Source organism: Vipera berus (genome assembly GCF_964194415.1).
Source record: "Vipera berus genome assembly, chromosome: W".
Classification (NCBI taxonomy): domain Eukaryota; kingdom Metazoa; phylum Chordata; class Lepidosauria; order Squamata; family Viperidae; genus Vipera; species Vipera berus.
Window position 1 is genome coordinate 45,249,348 of NC_138210.1, and position 21,155 is coordinate 45,270,502.

A 21,155-nucleotide genomic window follows, 5' to 3' on the forward strand; every position below is an offset into this window, starting at 1 on the left:
GTTGTGGACCTGATGGAGATAATAACACAATACGGGAAGGTTTCTGGATTTAAAGTTAATATACAGAAAACCAAAATTCTGGCTAAAAATATGACAGTTTCGCAAAAGGCTCTCTTAGAAGGATTAACTGGATTTGAGATTGTTAAAAGGGTAAAATATTTGGGGGTGCTTTTGTCACCCTCTAATACAAAGTTATATAAAAATAATTATGAAAAACTGTGGGGGAAAATTCAAAAAGAATTGGAGAGTTGGGAAAAATTGCAATTGTCCTTGTTGGGACGGATCGCAGCAGTGAAAATGAACGTCCTGCCTAAATTTCTATTTTTATTTCAAATGATACCGATTCTTAAGAAAGATTCTAATTTGGAGGAATGGCAGCGAGGTATCAATAAATTTGTTTGGGCAGGGAAAAGGCCACGAGTTAAACTTAAGATTATGCAGGATACTCGTGAGAGAGGTGGTCTTAAAATGCCCAATCTTAAACTATATTATGAAGCTGCTGCATTAGTAGGAATAAGTGATTGGATTAATTTGACACAAGAGAGATTATTAAATCTTGAGGGCCACGATTTGTTGTTTGGCTGGCATGCATATTTGTTGTATGACAAGAAGGTAGACAATGTGTTTAGAGTGCATATTCTAAGACAGGCATTGTTGAGAGTTTGGAAGAAGTATAGACATAAGCTAGATTGTAAAATACCACTGTGGGCAATTCCAAAACACGCAATAGAAAATATACATGCTGGTTTCAAACATGATGTGACTACGTACAAGGAGATTCTGAGCTTGGAAAGAAATGTCTGGAGTTTGAAATCATATAGCCTCTTGCGAGAAGAGAAGGTTGTTCAAAATTGGTTTCAATATACTCAGCTACGGGCCAGGTGGAAAGAAGACCAGAAAATTGGTTTTACAATGACTGATGAAAATTTGATAAAACAAATTAGAAATCAGGGTCCCGCACATATCAAACGGATATATCTTGCATTGATAGAAATTGACTCAGAAACAGAGCTTGTTAAAGATTGTATGATTAAATGGGCCCAAAATATCCAAGAAGTAGTTACAATGGATACATGGGAAAGGATTTGGGTGAGGAACGTAAAATTTACACAAGCTCAAAATCTAAGAGAGAATTTTTACAAAATGTTTTATAGATGGCATCTAGATCCTAAAAAGCTTGCAAGTATGTATCCGAACTATCAGCCTAAATGTTGGAGGTGCGGTGACGAAGACGCAACATATTTTCACATATGGTGGACTTGTAAAAAGGTTAAGGCTTTTTGGATAAAAGTCTGGTGGAGCATGCAGAAGATTTTTAAACAGAGGATAAAGTTTTGTCCGCAACTTTTTTCGTTGGGAATAATTACAGATGCTACAGTTGTGGACACTAAGTTGATGTTGAATTTAATTACGGCAGCAAGACTCTTAATAGGTCAGTATTGGAAGAAGGAGGAACTGCCGACTATAGGAGAATGGACTTTAAAGGTTTCTGACCTGGCAGAGATGGCAAAGATATCGGCCTATTTGAAAGATCATTCGCAAGAACGTTATATTATGGAGTGGAGAAAATGGATTGAGTATATCCAGAACAAATATGGGACTAAAAAGTTTCATGTAGCATTTGAATAAGTCTTCCCTTCTTTTCTCTTTTTTTTTCTCTTTTTGTTTTATATATTTTATATTAATAGTGTTTGTAGTTATCCTATATGAGCTAGAGAGTGATAGATTTTAGAGTTTACGGTTGTTAGCATATGGTTGTTTATGATTCTTTTTTTTTGTTTTTTATACCTTGTACTTAGCTCTGGGAAGTCGGGGGGGGGAGGGGGGAGGGGTAAGGAGGGAGGGATAGGGGAGGGGGAGGGGGGTTTGTTAAAGATAAAATGTACGATAAAACTTTTCAATTAAAAAAAAACAAGGAGTGTACATAGAACAATATCGGACCTCTGAAAAGTATAAGCATGCATATGTACTCACTACTTGGTTTGGGCCCCTTTTGCAGCAATTACTGCCTCAATGCGGCGTGGCATGGAAGCTGTCAGCCTGTGGCACTGCTGAGGTGTTATGGAAGACCAGGATGCTTCAATAGCGGCCTTCAGCTCTTCTGCATTGTTCGGTCTCATGTCTCTCATCTTTCTCTTGGCAATGCCCCATAGATTCTCTATGGGGTTCAGGTCAGGCGAGTTTGCTGGCCAATCAAGCACAGTAATCCCACGGTCATTGAACCAGGTTTTGGTGCTTTTGGCAGTGTGGGCAGGTGCCAGGTCCTGCTGGAAAATGAAGTCAGCATCCCCATAAAGCTCGTCTGCAGAAGGAAGCATGAAGTGCTCCAAAATCTCCTGGTAGACGGCTGCGGTGACCCTGGACTTAATGAAGCACAGTGGACCAACACCAGCAGATGACATGGCTCCCCAAATCAACACAGACTGTGAAAACTTCACTGGACTTCAAGCATCTTGCAGTGTGTGCCTCTCCATTCTTCCTCCAGACTCCGGGTCCTTGCTTTCCAAATGAGATGCAAAAGTTGCTCTCATCAGAAAAGAGGACTTTGGACCAGTGAGCAACAGACCAGATCTGTTTTTCTTTAGCCCAGGAAAGACGCTTCTGACGTTGTTTGTTGTTCAGGAGCGGCTTGACAAGAGGAATACGACATTTGAAGCCCATGTCCAGGATCCGTTTGTGTGTGGTGGCTCTTGATGCACTGGCTCCAGCCTCAGTCCACTCCTTGTGAAAGTCCCCAACACTTTTGAATGGCCTTTTCCTGACAATCCTCTCCAGGCTGCGGTCATCCCTGCTGCTTGTGCACCTTTTTCTTCCACACTTTTCCCTTCCACATAACTTTCTATTAATGTGCTTTGATACAGCACTTGGGGAACATCCAACTTCTTTTGCAATTACGTTTTGAGGCTTTCCCTCCTTATGGAGGGTGTCAATGATGGTTTTCTGCACAACTGTCAGGTCAGCAGTCTTCCCCATGATTGTGATTCCTACTGAACCAGACTGAGAGACCATTTAAAGGCTCAGGAACCCTTTGCAGGTGTTATGGCTTAATTAGCTGATTAGAGTGGGACACTTTGAGCCTAGAATATTGCACCTTTTCACAATACTCTAATTTTCTGAGATTGTGGATTTGGGGTTTTTATGAGCTGTAAGCCATAATCATCACAATTATGACAAATCACGGCTTGAACTATCCTGCTTTGCATGTAATGAGTCTATCTCATATATTAGTTTCGCCTTTTAAGTTGCATTACTGAAATGAATGAACTTTTACACGATATTCTAATTTTTCAAGTTTCACCTGTAGAGATGAGAAGCAGAAATCAAGTCCTGCCGAGAGAAGCCTTCCAGCCAAGTTCTTTGAAGAGTTTCAAAGTGGATAATCATTTAAATATGAGCGAACAGTGTGCGGCAGCAGCCAAAAAAGCCAATGCAATCCTAGGCTGCATTAATAGAAGGATAGAATGAAGATCATGTGAAGTTCTAATATCGCTTTACATAGTCTTAGTAAGACCACACTTAGAATAGTGCATCCAGTCCTGGTCACCGCAATATAAAAAAGATGTTGAGACTCTGGTAAGAGTGCAGAGAAGAGCAACAAAATGAGGCTGGAGGCTAAAACAAAGAATGGTTACAGGAATTGGGCATGTCTAGCCTAATGAAAAAAAGGGTGACGTGATAGCAGTGTTCCAAAATTTGAGGCGCTCTTACAAAGAAAAGGGTGGGGGGGTTTCAACCTATTTTCCAAAGCACTAAAAGGCAAGACAAGAAACAATGGTTGGAAACTAATGAAGGAGAGAAACAACCTAGAACTTAGGTGAAATTTCCTAACGGTGAGAGCAATTAACCTATGCAATAGCTTGCCTTCAGAGGTTTCGGGTGCTCCATCACTGTAGGCTTTCAGAGTCTGGACAACTATTTGTCTGAAATGGTATAGGATTTCCTGCTCAAGCCGGGGGTTAGACTACTATAAGACCTCCGAGGTCCCTTCCAACTCTATTATTCTATGTTCTATGTTCTAAATCACCCCTCCAATTTAAGCCATCTACCATGTTTCCCTGAAAATAAGACCCGATCTTATATTTTTTTTGCTTCCCAAAGAGGCATTAGATCTTATTTTGGGGGGATGTCTTATTTTTTTCCAGCAGCTGCCCCACGTGCCCCGCACCCGCTTACCGTGTTGCAGGGCTCCTGGCACCGCTGCAAGGCCTATCGCATTATAGCCACTGCTGCGAGGCAGTTGCTGCAAAGCAAGGTGTGTCCCGCCACCATTGCGTCATGAGGCATGTCCTGCTGTCATTGCTGCGAGGCACATCCCATGACATGCCTCATGGCAGTGGTGGCAATGGTGGGACGCACCTCACGGCAGCACAATGTGCCTTACAGCAGCAGCAGCAAGACGCACCTTGCAGCGGCAGCAACAGTAGGATGCACCTTGCAGTGGCGGCAACACCACCACGACATACATCACGGCAGCAATGGCAGGACACACCTCTCTGTGGTGGCAACGGCTGCAGAACATGCCTAGCAGCATGACATGCCTCACAGCGGCGGTAATAGCAGCATGAGACACCTCATGGCGGTGTCTGTTGTGATTCAGGGTCAGCCTGTGGGTTCGGCAGTTGGGTCGGACGACTCAGAGGAGGAGGGGGGTGTTGAAGAGCTTGCTGAGGGGGTTGAAGATCTTGCTGATGAGAGCCCTCAGCCAGGCCCCTCCCACTTGGTCACCACGGAGACCCAGCTGTGTGAGCCTGACAGTGTGGATGAAGATGACCCACAGCTGGCCCTGTTCAAGGACGCCCGACGCAGGAGGCAGTCAATCAGGAGTAAACAGAGGAAGGCAATGGGGCACCTCAGAAGGAGGCAGAGAGAAGCCACGCCCTGAACTGTATAAAAGGGGAATGCGTGGGAGGGCTGGTTTTCTGAAGGCAACCGCTTGAAAAGCTCCTGTTTCTTGGTTCGTGTCTTGTTCCGTTTGTTTTTGTATCAATAAATTTGGCAGGCTTAATTCCAGCCTCTTGCCTTCTTGTAAAAGGGGTTGTCCCTGCCTTTTCTGCAGGGCCGGTAGCAGGCTGGTACAGAACAGTGTCAATGGCAGCAGGACGCACCTCACACTGGCAGCAACGGCAGTGTGATGTGCCCTGTGGCGGCAGCAGCTGCAGGAGCCCAGCAGCATGGTAAGTGGGTGTGGGGTGTGGGGTGCGTGGGGCACCTCCCCCCGTCTCTTAACAAATAGGTAAGAGCTTATTTTTGGGGTAGGGCTTATATAAGACCCACCCCAAAAATCAAGCTAGGGCTTATTTTGGGTTAGGTCTTATATTCGGGGAAACACGGTATTAACTCTACTCCAAAAGTAAGCCCCACCTGATTTTCGGGGGGGGGGCAGGCCTAATATAAGCCCTACCCCAAGAGTAACCCCTAGCACGGGGCGGGGCAAGTTGGCCCAGATCTTCCGTGTCACAGCCAGAGTGCCCCCCCGCTGAGAACGGAGAAACACAATGCAGCTGAAAGGCAAGTTAGTAGAAAAAACGCTTGGGGGAGGCGAGGGCATCTGGGCGGGGGGGGGGGCGGCAACCTTACCCTGCACAGCTTCAGCAGGTGTCTGGCAGGCAAAGGGAAGCAACTCCATCCCCCCCCACCTGCCTCGCTTCCTCATCTTATGGCAGCGGCAGCAGCTGCCAGCCAGGTGGAAGGCGATCCAGCTAGAGCAGCCGGTAGAGGCCAAAAGTGCCCAGCTGGCATGAGAGCTGCACCAGTACCGTACCTGGTCCACCACGCTCTCACCACCGCATTGCTTCTCCACCCCATGCACAGGCCCCGCCCCACCCCTGCACGCTCATGGACTACTGGTACCAGTACCGGCAAAAGTAAGCCCTTCCCGAAAATAAAACCTAGTGCTTACTTCAGAGTCCAAAAGAAAGTAAGACTGGCTCTTACTTTCAGGGAAACACAGTACAATACTCCAAAGCATTTTATTTCCTGAAGCCAGATCCAAATGTGAATTGAAATTTATCAAAATAATAATTTTTAGCTACTGTCTGGAAATTAGGATAGAACCACTTTGTCTAGAATGTTTCCCCAAAACAAAAGTTATCATAAAGTGATTAACATTTTAAATAAGGGACTGACTCCTCTGAATCCTTGCCCTAACACCTTTTACTAATTCTGAGTGTTCTGTACCAGCCTGCTACCGGCCCTGCAGAAAAAGCAGGGACAACCCCTCCACAAACGGCAAGAGGCTGGAACTACGCCTGCCAAATTTATAGCTACAAAAACAAACAAGACACGAACCAAGAAACAGGAGCTTTAAGAAGCATGAACCATCCGAGCAGTTGCCTTCAGCAAACCAGCCCTCCCAGACATTCCCCTTATATAGAGTTCAGGGCGTGGCTTCTCTCTGCCTCCTTCCGAGAAGCCCCATTGCCTTCCTCTGTTTACTCCTAATTGACTGCCTCCTGCGTCGGGCATCCTTGAACAGGGCCAGCTGTGGGTCATCTTCATCCACACTGTCAGGCTCACATAGCTGGGTCTCCGTGGTGACCAAGTGGGAGGGGCCTGGCTGAGGGCTATCATCAGCAAGATCTTCAACCCCCTCAGCAAGGTCTTCAACACCCCCCTCCTCCTCTGAGTCGTCCGACCCAACTGCCGAACCCACAGGCTGACCCTGAATCACAACACTATCCCGCACCGCAGGGCCCTTCCCCCGGGTCTGCTGATCCGGATGCGGTCGGGATGGAAATTGTTCATGAAAAGCGGTCACCAACGCAGGGGCATGAACGGCGGTCGCGTCTTCCCAGGTGAAGTCCTCTGGTCCGTAACCTTTCCATTCAATCAGGTACTGGAAACGACCTTTCAGCCAACGGGAATCCCTGATGCTGGCGACCTCGTACTCGGGGGTGCTGCCCCCATCACGAGGTCCTGATGGGGGAGGTTCCGCTCGGCGGAGTGGACAGGCCGGTTTCTCAGGGACCAACAGAGACCGATGAAAAACTGGGTGCACGCGCAGGGAACGTGGCAGAGTTAAGCGATAGGCGACCGGATTGATGACAGCCTCGACTGGGAACGGTCCTAAATATCGGTGATCTAATTTTCTCACTGGCCGTGTTGACGGTAGGTTCCTGGTGGACAACCAGACCCGATCTCCCACCGATAGTGGAGGCGTATCCCGTCTTGACCGATCAGCAAACCTTTTGTAATCGGCCTTGGCCTTCTCTAACTGACGTCGCACCAATCGATGGATCGCCTGTAACTCTGCCATGAAGTCGTTCGCTGCCGGCTCCGGTGAGTCCACAGGAGAAAGGGGAAAAAACCGGGGGTGATATCCCACATTGGCCAAGAACGGTGTCATCTGTGTGGAGGTGTGCTGCGAATTGTTAAATGCAAACTCAGCTATGGCCAGATAGTCCACCCAATTGTTTTGCTGCAGATTGACGTAGCAGCGCAGATATTGTTCCAGGATACCAATGACCTTCTCGGTTCCCCCGTCAGTTTGAGGATGATGCGCGGACGAGAGGCAAATCTTGATATCCAACGCATGCATCAACTCCTGCCAGAAGCGGGCTGTAAACTGGGCCCCCCTATCAGAGACGACTCTATCAGGGAGGCCGTGCAGCCGAAACACCTGCTGAATGAACATACGACTAGTGGCGCGGGCTGACGGTAAGCCGCGACAGGGGATGAAGTGCGCCATCTTGGTCAGCATGTCCACCACCACATACACTGTCGTAAAACCAGAGGATGGGGGTAAATCCGTCAGAAAGTCCATGGACACAGCCCCCCAGGGTCTTTTGGGTGTCGGCAAAGGCTGCAGTAATCCAGGCGGGGCCCCTGTCGCTGACTTGGCCTGCCTGCATGGGATGCAGGAGGTAACATAGGACTGGACGTCGTGTCAGACTCGGGGCCACCAGAAGGTACGGGAGACCAGGTTCAGGGTCTTGAACAGGCCAAAATGCCCCGCCGCCGGGTTATCGTGACACTGGCTGAGGATGAGTACCCTGAGTGGCCCTCCCGGAACGTAGAGCCGGTCACGATAATACAAGAGTCCATCCGTGACCGTCCAAGGAGAATCTGGCCCCACCTCCTCCTTCCGCTGAACCACCCACACCTCCTGCTGCTGTGCCTCCCGGATCTGAGCCCGTATATCAACCGGCTCCCGCACCGCAGCAAAAGACTCAACGGGGATCACTGTCCTGGGCAGAAGCTTGTCTTCCACTCGGGAATATTCGGGCTTCCTGGACAGAGCATCTGCTCTTTGATTGTGCCTGCTAGGTATGTACCGAACACGGAAGTCAAACCTCGCAAAGAAAAGAGACCACCGGATCTGGCGTTGGTTCAAATTCTGAGCGGTCTGCAGGCTTTCCAAATTCTTATGGTCCGTCCGGACCTCGATTTGATGCCGCGCTCCCTCCAGATGATGCCTCCAGGCCTCGAACGCCGCTTTGATGGCCAGCAGCTCCTTCTCCCAGATTGTATAATTGCGCTCCGAAGGGTTCAGTTTTCGTGAATGGTACGCGCAAGAGAAGAGGGTACCGCTGGGCGACGTTGCCTGGAGTAACACCGCCCCAATGGCAATGTCGGAGGCGTCCGCCTCCACAACAAACGGCCGTTGCGGATCAGGATGCTTCAAGATGGGCTCCTTCATGAAGGCTTCCTTCAAAGTCTGGAAAGCCTGTTGTTCTGTAGCGTTCCACTGGAACCGAGCCTTCTTCTGCAGGAGCCGGGTGAGGGGGGCTGTCAAGGCAGCAAACCCAGGGATGAAAGTTCGGTAATAGTTGGCGAACCCAAGAAGTCGCTGAACATCCTTCGCGCGACGCGGGGGTTGCCAACTCTGCAAAGACTCAACCTTACTCGGCTCCATGGCGATGCCCTCAGGAGAAATGCGGTGACCCAGGAAATCGATGGTCTCCCGGTAGAACTGGCACTTCTCCAACTTGGCAAACAGCCGATGTTCTCGGAGTCGCTGCAGGACCTGATGGAGATGCTGATGGTGCACCTCACGCGACGGTGAGTAGATCAGGATGTCGTCCAAGTAGATCACGACAAACTGATCCAACAAATCCCGGAAAATGTCATTCATGAAATGCTGAAACACAGCGGGGGCGTTGGTCAGGCCAAACGGCATCACCGTGTATTCAAAATGTCCATAGCGAGTACCAAACGCCGTCTTCCACTCATCACCCGGCCGAACCCTGACGAGGTTGTAAGCTCCACGCAGGTCCAGTTTCGTGAAGATCTTAGCCTCCCGGAGTCGGTCCAAGAGTTCGGGGATGAGGGGCAGCGGGTAACGATTGCGCACTGTGATGGCGTTGAGTTTCCTATAATCGCAGCAAAGCCGCAATTCGCCCGACTTCTTTTTGACGAAGAGCACGGGTGCAGACACTGGCGAGGACGAGGGCCGGATGAAACCGCGAGCCAAATTCTTCTCCAGAAAGTCCCGCAATGCAGCCAACTCAGGGTCCGACATGGAGTACAAACGCCCCACTGGGAGAGGCGCATCAGGGACTAAATCAATGGGGCAGTCATAGGGCCTGTGCGGGGGTAATTGATCCGCCTCTGTCTCGCTGAACACATCAGCAAAGTCGGACAGTTCGGGAGGCAAGGAAACCCCTGGGGAACCGTCCACCTGGCCGGCACAGATATGGCAGGAGTGGTCCACGCACTGCAAGCTTGGGAAGGTGACCAAGTTCTGTGACCAATAGATCTGTGGGTCATGCGCCTGGAGCCACGCCAGTCCCAAGACCACGGGGAAGAGCAGATCTGAGGTGATATAGAACTGGATGGCCTGCACATGGGAACTGATGGCCATACATAATGGTTGCGTGGCGGCCGTAATTGGCCCAGACAGGAGCACTCGACCATCGATAGTCTCCATTAACATGGGCGGATCCACCGGGCACTGGGGAACAGCCCATTTGGCCACAAATGCTGAGTCCATAAAATTTGTGGTGGCCCCAGAGTCAATTAAGGCATGGACTGGAATCCCCTCTGGCTTGCCAGGAAGGATCAGACGTGCCTCCAAAATCAGATGCCGTGGAGGTCCACAGGCAGCATCAAAAAGACGTCGCTCAGTGTTGTTGTGGGACGCCCGATCTATCACACCGTCTAGATCGGGCTCGGGGCGTTTCCCGACAGAAAAGTAGGGGACTTTCTCGGGGCAGACTCGGTCACTGATGCCCGCTGTCGCTTCTTTGGGCAAAAAGCAGCCAAATGCCCAGGGTCCCCACAGTAAAAACACAACCCCCCCCGATCGTCGTCTGTTCATTTCAGTCACCGATAGACGAGACCTGGCGGCACCCAGCTCCATTGGCTCCTCCCTTTGACCTGGGGGCTCACGCACAACAGGGGCTGCAGGGGTCTGTGGGGTGGCACGGCGACTCCTTCGCTGCTGCAACCGAGCATCGATCCGCAGGCAGAGATGGATCAGCCCATTCAGGTCTGAGGGAATATCCACACGGGCCAGCTCATCCAACATCTCCTCCGACAATCCATCCTGGAAGGCATCCACAAGCGCAGCCTCATTCCAGGCGGAATCCTGGCTAAGCAGCTGGAAATCGCTGATATAGCCCTGTAGGGGGCGTTGACCCTGCCTCAGAGCTTTCAGGCGTCGAGTAGCAGTCTGCGTCTTAATAGGGTCCTCATACATCAGACGCATATGATCACAAAACCCCACAAAGTTGTCCAACAATGGGCTAGGTTGAGCCAGCAGAGGCGTGCCCCAACGAGCTGCATCACCCGAAAGAAGGCTTAACACAAACCCCACCTTATCCCGGTCAGTGGGGAAATCAGCTGCTCTCACGCTGATAAAGAGCTGGCATTGTCCCAGGAAAGCAGGAAACAGTTCTGGATTGCCAGTAAAGTTATCCGGCATTGCAACTTGGCATTTTCTCCTGGGTGGGGGTGATGGTGGGGGTGCAGCATGGACCTGAGCTTGCAGTTGAGCCACCTGAGCTGCCAGCAAAGTGAGTTGCTGGGTGAGCTGGGCATTCTCAGCACGCAGCTGCTCCATAATATTAGTAAGGGGTGGGAGGCTGAAGGCAAACTGTTCTCTACCAGCCTGCTACCGGCCCTGTAGAAAAGGCAGGGACAACCCTGTAGTTATCCCACACTCCCAAAAGACCTTTTTGATTCCTATATCCCAAAAGACCTTTTTGATTCCTATATTAAAAGTTACAAAGTTCTCCCTTCCTGTCTCTAGTGATAACACTTCTGCCTTCCCCCCATTTGCAATTGTAAAGTCACATTCCTGCATTCCATTCCTGCCTCTGGTGATAAAACTCTTTCTTCTCCATTTACAATCACATTCCTGCCTCTGGTGATTCTTCATTTACAATTGTATATAACAAGACTTGTTTCATGTAAATTGCCCATGCCTCAAGATATGGTTTCCTTTCTCCTGTAATTGTCTTTGTTTCAAGTTATGCTTTTCAAGCCATGCCTTCCTGTGATAACCCTTGTCTTCCCTGTTAGCATTTGTATATGGTTCCGGTCTCCTGTAATTATCTGTGCCTCAAGTTATGTCTTCCTATGATAATCCTTGTCTTCTTTGTTAGCATTTGTATAAAGATAAGCTATGCTTTATTGTTTCCTGTGATGACCTTTGCCCTCCTCATTAGCAGTTGTATGCTACGAACTATGACCTCACATATGTTAATTCCTCATGTGTACTTCCCCCCTCCCTGGTGAAACCGCCCAATAAAAGAAGGATGTGCAAAGCTGTTCGGGGGCAACATCATCAACCCCGGGCACTCTGTGCTCCCTCACCTTGAACAAACTTGTGTTGGTGCCTCAGTTTGTCCTAGGATTCTGTCTCTGCGCTATCGCAGTTCCCAAGTGTGACCGTTGGAACGTCCGGCACACTGGGTCGGTGGCAAAGGGCTAAATCCTTCCCTATTCAAGGTGTTCACCCTTGCGAGGGTCCCTCTAAATTCTCACCCCTGTTACGGGGCTTTAAGAGTTGAGGCCAGAACCCTGACCGGTCGCTCATCGCAACAACTGGGGGCTCGTCCGTTGGATCGCGGCTTCAACTCCACAGTACTCCTGTCCAGGGGTGTACTGCCTGCATTCCTGTTATCACGCACCTCGGAGAAGGCTTCTAAATCGTGAGTAATGGGCTCCCCACTTTCCAAAGTTTCGTCAGGTCATAGGGACGAACTTTTTAATATAGTGCAGAATGCTAATTTTGTTCAAAAACACAATGGCACCATGGTCCATCCTGTAGGGAAGAGACTTTTAACAAAACTTTTACGATATATCAACAAAAATTGTCCGGCTTATCCGGAATCAGGCACTTTGTCTGTTATAACCTGGGAAAAGCTAGGTAAATATCTTCACAATCATCCCAGGGCACCTGCTGACATTTTGTCCGCATGGCAAGCAGTGATGGCAGCATTAAAACTTTTGCCATCTCCTTTAGATCTGACATCTTCTACCTCTAAACCTCTTGATCACTCTTCTGATCTTCCGCCTTCATCTGAAGCCCCCCCACCCTATCCTTCCGCACCATCTACAACATCTTCTGAGAAACCTTCCTTACATTCTACATCTTCATCTGAATTTCTAGCCTCCTCTTCTCCAACCTTATTGCCAGGAGGCCAATTAACAAATCTTCTTACTTCTTCTGTTTTTCTGATGGATTCTCCTGAAGAAACATCTCTTTATCCTTTAAATTTAGCCCCGGGCGGAGGGGGTCCTGCAATTCATCAAAATATACCTATAAAATTATTAAAAGATTTAAAAATGGCAGTAAAAGAATATGGTATCCAATCGCCATATGTTAAAGGATTACTTGATTCATTAGTAGATGCTAATTCGGCAATGTTACTTTATGATTGGAAAACTCTTTTTTCTATGCTTTTAACTCCTGCTCAATATGTCATTTGGCAATCAGAACACGAAAAACATGTTGAATCAGAGGTCCGAAAAGGACTCCCTCAGGCTGTAACACGTGAACACTTGCTGGGCATCGGTCAATTTGCCACCTTAATTCAACAGCAAAATTGTCCCCGGCGTGCTTTTGCCATTATACATCTCTGTGCAATAGCAGCTTTACGCCGCGTAGATGATGCCTCCGGAGAATCTGCTCAAAATTTTCTCAAAATTGTTCAAGGACCTACGGAACCATATGCTACATTTATCAGTCGCCTTCAATTGGCATTAGAACGACAAATTGATAATAAAGCTGGCAGAGATGAACTAATTATTAAATTGGCTTATAGCAATGCTAATAATGATTGTCAGAAAGTCTTACAACCCATTGCTAACAAACCAGGAGTTACACTTGCAGAATTTTTAGAACTTTGTCGCAGTGTAGGGACAACTTCCTATAAGATGGAAGCACTGGCGGCAGTTATTTCTGCTACTAAAGCGCCCCCTGAAACTTCTCCGGAAGCTTTTCCTATCACAAGAACAGGAAATTGTTTTAACTGTGGCAAACCGGGTCACTTTAAAAGTCAGTGTCGACAGCCTGGGGGAGGGGGTGCGCCTCGTGGCCAAGCACGGGGACCACAGCCACCCCCCAACACAAAGCCAAAAACGGTCTGCCCACGTTGCCGCAAAGGCTTCCACTGGGCTTCGCAATGTCGAGCAAATGTTTCCATTCAACAAAATCAGGGAAACTAGGCACGGGGCGATCAACCAGCCCCGCTCCAAAGGTTGAATCTATTTCCACACTTCCTTTTGATTTGGCAAACACTCAACCTTCAAATACATTTTCATTGCCTGTTGTTTTAACTTCAGACATAACATATGATGATCCTGGATCAATTTTTACCATGCCATTATCAATTACATTGCAGAAACCTGTTTCCTCTAATATTCCGGCTTTACTTATTCCTAATTCTGTTTTAATTGTTGAGGGAGTAGTCGCTGCTCCTTTTCTTTATGACTCTACTTCACTTCATAAACTTTCTTTATCTGCCTATGGCGATAGGACCTTTCACCTTAAAGCAGGCACACAAGTCGCCACACTAATTTTTCTGTCGCCACCAACTAATGACACCCCTGGTGTTTTTTCTTTGCATCAACCTGTTCATGCTTCTAAATCCTTTCTTACTGTTTCCTTACAAGGCCGTTCTTTTTCTGGTCTAATTGATACAGGAGCTGATGTTTCTGTGATCCGTACAGCTGAATGGCCTGCTGATTGGCCTCTTACCAATACCTCTGCCGTTCAGGGAGTGGGAGGAGCACAGGCTGCCAAGGTTAGCACTAACTGGCTGTCTGCCTCCACTCCTGATTCTTCGGCTACTGCTTTTCTTAAACCTTACGTGTTGCCTCTTCATTGTAACCTCTGGGGGCGAGATCTTCTTTCTCAACTTCAGGCTACACTACATATTCCTTAAATATGCTGCCTAAACCTTTGTCACTTGCTTTAAAATCTAGTCTTCCTGTGTGGGTAGATCAATGGCCACTTCCTATTGAAAAACTCACTGCTTTAATAGATTTAGTCCAACAACAGTTGCAGCAGGGTCATATTGAGCCTTCTACTAGCCCTTATAACACACCAATTTTTGTCATCAAAAAGAAATCGGGAAAATGGCGTCTATTACAGGACCTCCGAATGATCAATAACATTCTCCAACCAATGGGCCCATTGCAATGCGGCCTGCCTAATCCTAATTTGATTCCTCAAAATTATGACCTTGTTGTAATTGATTTGAAGGACTGTTTCTTTTCTATTCCGCTTGCGGAACCTGACCGTCTTCTTTTTGCTTTTACTATTCCTGAGTTTAATAATAGTAGGCCCACTAAAAGGTACCAATGGAAAGTTCTTCCTCAGGGAATGTTAAATTCTCCAACAATGTGCCAATATTATGTAGATAAAGTTTTAGAACCATTTAGACAAAAATATCCAAAAATCTTGGTCTATCACTATATGGATGACATACTAATCGCAGCAGAAGGCCCAAAGGGTACTGTTATGCAAACAGTCCCTTTCCTTACTCAGCTTTTAAATTCTGCTGGTCTCTTTATAGCCCCAGACAAAATACAGTCACAATATCCGGTACAATATTTAGGTCATAAGGTACTTGCAGCTGCAGCTGCCCCTGATCTTCCACTTTTAAATATTGGACCAGTTACTACCTTGGTCAAATTACAACAATATCTTGGTACTTTGAATTGGGCTAGACCTTATTTCTCTCTTCCTACTAATATTTTATCTCCTTTATTTAAGGCCTTAATAGGCCCCAAACATCCTGCAGATAAAATCACCTTGGATTCACATCAATTACAAGTGATTCAAGATGTTAATTTGGCCCTTCGTACTTTATGGGTGGATCGATTAGAAGCCAACATTCCAATATCTTTGGCTGTTCTTTCCACTCCACAATTGTATGCAGGAATTCTTATGCAAATTAGTAGCAGTAAAAAACTTCTAATTTTGGAATGGTTACACCTTTCTCACACTCCTAAAACTTCTATTTTTTCTCGAATTACCCAACTTGCTGCTCTTTTTACCAAAGCTCGAAAACGGGCAAAGGCAATGATGGGTCTGGAAATAGACACAATTTATCTTCCCTTCCGATTGACACAATGGGAAGAAATGTTTGTAAATTCAGATGTCCTTCAAATTGCTCTTGAAAATTGGAATGGAAAGTTATCTTGCCATCTCCCCACAGACCCTCGACTACAATTGATCAAAACAATCCCAACTACAATTTTTAATCCAATAGCAAAACAACCTATCCCGCAGGCATTAACAGTGTTTACGGATGGTTCAAAAGCCATTGGGGCATGTGTTTGGCAACTTGATTCCACATGGCACAAACGTCTCACTACGGGACAATCATCAGCTCAACAAGCTGAATTAGCTGCTTTTAATCTGGCTCTTTCCATTTTTCAAAATCAGCCATTGAACATAATCACGGACAGTCTTTATGTTGCCAACATTGTTTTTTCCATTTTTGATGCCTATATTTCTCCTTCTTTATCACCATCATTAATGACTTTATTTTTACAGCTGCAACAATTGTTACAAAAACGAACAACACCATTATTTGTGGCACATATTAGGAGTCATCAACACCTTCCAGGATTCCTATCAGAAGGGAATCATATGGCGGATGAAGCCTGTAAATCTGTCTCACAAATTTGTGCTTTAACAGCCGGAGAAAGTCACTCATATTTTCATCAAAACAAAAAGGCTCTTGTGAAGCAATTCGGACTCACACACCAAGAAGCTGCTGCAATCATTCAACAATGCCCTACTTGTAGTCTTCAAGCTAGAAGTATCCCTGAAGGAGTAAATCCTAGGGGTACACAAGCTTGCGAGACTTGGCAAATGGATGTTACACAATTTCCCCCATTTGCCCCTTGGAAGTATATTCATGTATCCGTAGATACGTATTCAGGCTTTATCATGGCCACCCTGCAAAGAGGGGAAACGGCCAAACAAACAATCAATCATTGTATTAGATCTTTCATAACACTGGGATGTCCTAAAGTTTTAAAAACTGACAATGGTCCTGCGTATACAAGTACTGCATTTTCGGAATTCTGCTATCGGTGGGACATTGTACACAAATTTGGTATTCCATTTAATAGCCAAGGGCAGGCTATTGTGGAACGCACAAATCAAACACTTAAAAATGCATTGCAACGATATTTAGGGGCAAAAGGCGTAAGCCCCCCGACACTCCCAGTGTTGCAAAATGTTCTTAATGTTTGTCTTTATACTCTCAATTTTTTGAACCTTACAGGGTCACCAGCTACTTCAGCCGCTTCTCGACATTTTTCTAACCCTCCTTGTCCAACCTCCAGACCTTCTGTTTATTATAGGCAACTACCAGATCCTACTTGGAAAGGACCGGTACCCCTGATCACCTGGGGAAAAGGCTACGCTGCAGTCCAACTTCCGGATCGCACACTGTGGGTCCCTGCACGTTGCGTATGGCCCTATCATGCTATCACAAAACTTTCCCCTGCTGTTGACTTATGTCTTTGCCTTTACTCTTTAGCGACAGCTCAACTGAGGGCTGACCCGCATATTATACTTGCACCCCCTTTTACATCTGTCACTTTCACTTTTCGAGATGACTCTCTGCCTTACTGTAATTATGCATTGCAACACCGCGGTCGTTATCTTGCTTCTCCTTTTCCGGCACATATTCAATACACTTATTTTCCATGTGCTATTTTCCTTCGTGTAACGGTCACCCCCTCCACTATTGGCTCTTACTCCTGCCTTGGCTTTCTAGCCAATGGCACCCGTTTCAATCAAACCGTGTATCTCTTCTCTTCGTATTCTGCCTCCTACCTTCCTGTTCCTTCTCTACTTGCATCTTGGCTCTCCAGATACCCACCCTATTCAAAGGATCCTTGTGCCGTACGTTACGTCCGCTGCAGAGGCCCCTCTCCTGTCAACACGCTAAAGTGCCTCTGGTCTTTTGATCGCCTCGTCGGCCACTGTGAAGGAGGAAGCAAAATTTCCCCGACGCCTCATCATCACATCCATCAACAGGCTTCGCCAAGTCACGGCCAGCGAGGGCGCGATCAACGTCCTTTGTCACTCTCCCGCCGGCCGCTTAACATTGCTTGGACCGATGCGCAGCCTGCTGCACCAGCCGCTCCAAGAACCATTCTACAAGCCTTATCACCACGTCAACATTTTCCTCGATCACGACGCTCTTTGCCCTCCGTCCCTGTCAACCAGCATCGCCCTGCAAACTACACCTGGACTATCACTGACTTTCAAGGAAACACCCTATACTCCATTTCCAACCGTACCCTGTGGCCCTGGTTTCCCACGCTCTACTTTGACTTTGCTGAAATGCTCGTAGGAGCCCATGGGTTTAAGCACAAAACAAAGTGCGATCCTTCCCCTCGTGAGGTCTGGAGCACAGGCCCAGGCCTGTACATTTGCCCAGGCTATATTACAGACTTATCCCATATAGATGAATGTGGAACCGCCTCTGATTGGTATTGCAAATCCTGGCAATGTGTGTCCACAGGAAAAATTTGGTGGACTGCACCTTACACTACTGATTACATCGAGGCAGGACTGGGGCCGGACTCCAACTTGCCTTGGTCCTCATGCAGCAATTGGGCCTGCTGTGGTGTTCGCCTCAACCCAATGTACGTTACCTTCACGCCACATGGAAAGAGGCTCCCGCTTGCTGCTTGGTTAGCAGGGAAAAAGTGGGGGGGCAGATCCTATGATAAATCCAGATACCATCATCCAGGTAATATTTTCATAATTCGACTCACTGTGTCCCTAGAAGTATCCCCACCTGTGGGTCCAAATAAGCAAAATAACTCTCCTTTTTTACAACCCTTTCCAAGGGAAACTAATCCGTTGTTAACTCTTGTTTCCTCCACACACGACGCCCTAGTAGCAGCCCATGCTTTCCCTGACAATACCAAATGTTGGTTGTGCTTATCTTCTCAACCCCCTTTTTATGAAGCTATTGGCTCCCCCTCCCCATTTGCAAACAGCACCTCTGATGCCACTTGCAGGTGGTCCAATTCTTCTATAACTATATTTTCCATTGAAGGCCAAGGATATGAAGGTCTTGGATATGAAGGTCTTGGATATGTACCTTCTAATTACTCCCACTATTGTATTAATGCCTCATCTGACGCTTATATATCTTGTATGATATTTTTACCAAATGAAAGGACAGGTCTTCCTAATGGAGCTGAGGGGTGGTCTACAATGTATACTCACTTTACAACAGCAGATCTTTCCAAACGACTTAAGGGTCAGTTCTTCATTCCTTCCAATGGCTCCATCTGGGCTTGCTCCACTGGTGCCACAGCATGTGTCAGTGGAGACATATTACACACACAAAAAGCTTTTTGTATCCAGGTTTACCTTCTCCCAAAAATGTCTGTCTTTTCTGATAATGACTTCATCTCCCGTATGGAACCACCCCAATATTCTCTTCGAGCTAAGCGCGAGGTAATCACCACTATGACCTTAGCCATTCTCTTAGGCCTGGGAGCCACTGGTGCAGCAACAGGTATTGCAGGTATGGTCCTGGGTGACCAAAACATCCGCAAGTTAAGTATCGAAATTGATGCAGACCTCAAACGAATCGAACAGTCTATGGTTGCTCTCCAAAATTCTCTCACCTCACTATCTGAAGTTGTTTTACAGAATAGAAGAGGCTTGGATTTGCTTTTCTTAAAAAATGGAGGCCTATGTGTAGCTTTGAAAGAAGAATGTTGTTTTTACACTGAGAGCTCAGGTATTGTGCTTGACTCCATGGCAGAATTAAACCAACGATTGAAAGACAGAGAAGGGGAACGCTCCCAGCATTATACTTGGTATCAAGGAATGTTTAACTTTTCTCCCTGGCTGACCACCCTTTTCTCAGCCTTAGCTGGTCCTTTAATTTTGTTATTACTTGCATGTGCAATTGGCCCATGTGTTATGGGTAAACTTTTAGATTTTCTACAACGAAGGCTGAGCAGCATTAGCGATGACATTCTGTTGATGAAACACACTGTTGACAGTGAATACAAACATCCTCTTTTAGAATTCACTTCTGACCCAGAGACTGATGCACCCTCACACCAACACTCTTTGAAAGGAACACTGGCGCCGGCACAGGAGGTATCGGAGGATTTCTTTTTCCCGCGTAAGTATCCTAGAAGAGAAAGTTCTGGACATTGAGGGGCCTTCTCAGTAATTGGCTTTAAAAAACAGAAAAGGAGGAGTTGTAGTTATCCCACACTCCCAAAAGACCTTTTTGATTCCTATATCCCAAAAGACCTTTTTGATTCCTATATTAAAAGTTACAAAATTCTCCCTTCCTGTCTCTAGTGATAACACTTCTGCCTTCCCCCCATTTGCAATTGTAAAGTCACATTCCTGCATTCCATTCCTGCCTCTGGTGATAAAACTCTTTCTTCTCCATTTACAATCACATTCCTGCCTCTGGTGATTCTTCATTTACAATTGTATATAACAAGACTTGTTTCATGTAAATTGCCCATGCCTCAAGATATGGTTTCCTGTCTCCTGTAATTGTCTTTGTTTCAAGTTATGCTTTTCAAGTCATGCCTTCCTGTGATAACCCTTGTCTTCCCTGTTAGCATTTGTATATGGTTCCGGTCTCCTGTAATTATCTGTGCCTCAAGTTATGTCTTCCTATGATAATCCTTGTCTTCTTTGTTAGCATTTGTATAAAGATAAGCTATGCTTTATTGTTTCCTGTGATGACCTTTGCCCTCCTCATTAGCAGTTGTATGCTACGAACTATGACCTCACATATGTTAATTCCTCATGTGTACTTCCCCCCTCCCTGGTGAAACCGCCCAATAAAAGAAGGATGTGCAAAGCTGTTCGGGGGCAACATCATCAACCCCGGGCACTCTGTGCTCCCTCACCTTGAACAAACTTGTGTTGGTGCCTCAGTTTGTCCTAGGATTCTGTCTCTGCGCTATCGCAGTTCCCAAGTGTGACCGTTGGAACGTCCGGCACACTGGGTCGGTGGCAAAGGGCTAAATCCTTCCCTATTCAAGGTGTTCACCCTTGCGAGGGTCCCTCTAAATTCTCACCCCTGTTACGGGGCTTTAAGAGTTGAGGCCAGAACCCTGACCGGTCGCTCATCGCAACACAACCCCTCCACAAACGGCAAGAGGCTGGAACTACGCCTGCCAAATTTATAGCTACAAAAACAAACAAGACACGAACCAAGAAACAGGAGCTTAAGAAACACTATCCGAGCGGTTGCCTTCAGCAAACCAGCCCTCCCAGACATTCCCCTTATATAGAGTTCAGGGCGTGGCTTCTCTCTGCCTCCTTCCGAGAAGCCCCATTGCCTTCCTCTGTTTACTCCTAATTGACTGCCTCCTTGAACAGGGCCAGCTGTGGGTCATCTTCATCCACACTGTCAGGCTCACACAGCTGGGTCTCCGTGGTGACCAAGTGGGAGGGACCTGGCTGAGGGCTATCATCAGCAAGATCTTCAACCCCTTCAGCAAGGTCTTCAACACCCCCTCCTCCTCTGAGTCGTCCGACCCAACTGCCGAACCCACAGGCTGACCCTGAATCACAACACTGAGTAAGCCCATTACCTTTCTGCTTTATAAGCATTTTAGGAGTTAAAAAGCTTGTTTACAGCATTGTGATTTTTGACCTTTAAAATCCTCTATGACTTGATCAAGCAAACCTAAATAATTGTCTCTTCCAATATAATCTCTTATGTTAAAACCTC

The 21,155-nt window shown here is 47.0% G+C and overlaps 1 protein-coding gene across 2 annotated transcripts in view; it reads right to left on the reverse strand.

The window, feature by feature from the left end:
- Window positions 1–21,155, reverse strand: part of LOC308676587 (WW domain-containing adapter protein with coiled-coil-like) — a 138,554-nt gene that overhangs the window by 100,996 nt on the left and 16,403 nt on the right. Inside the window, exon 1 of one of the 2 annotated variants that reach the window (XM_081342467.1) lies at window positions 6,758–6,895. The exons of the other annotated variant lie outside the window; for it this stretch is intronic. Within the exon in view, the coding sequence (XP_081198593.1) occupies window positions 6,758–6,824 (67 nt within the window). The 5' untranslated portion in view covers window positions 6,825–6,895. Of the gene's footprint in view, window positions 1–6,757; window positions 6,896–21,155 lie in introns of those variants that run through there. 2 annotated transcript variants of the gene reach the window in all.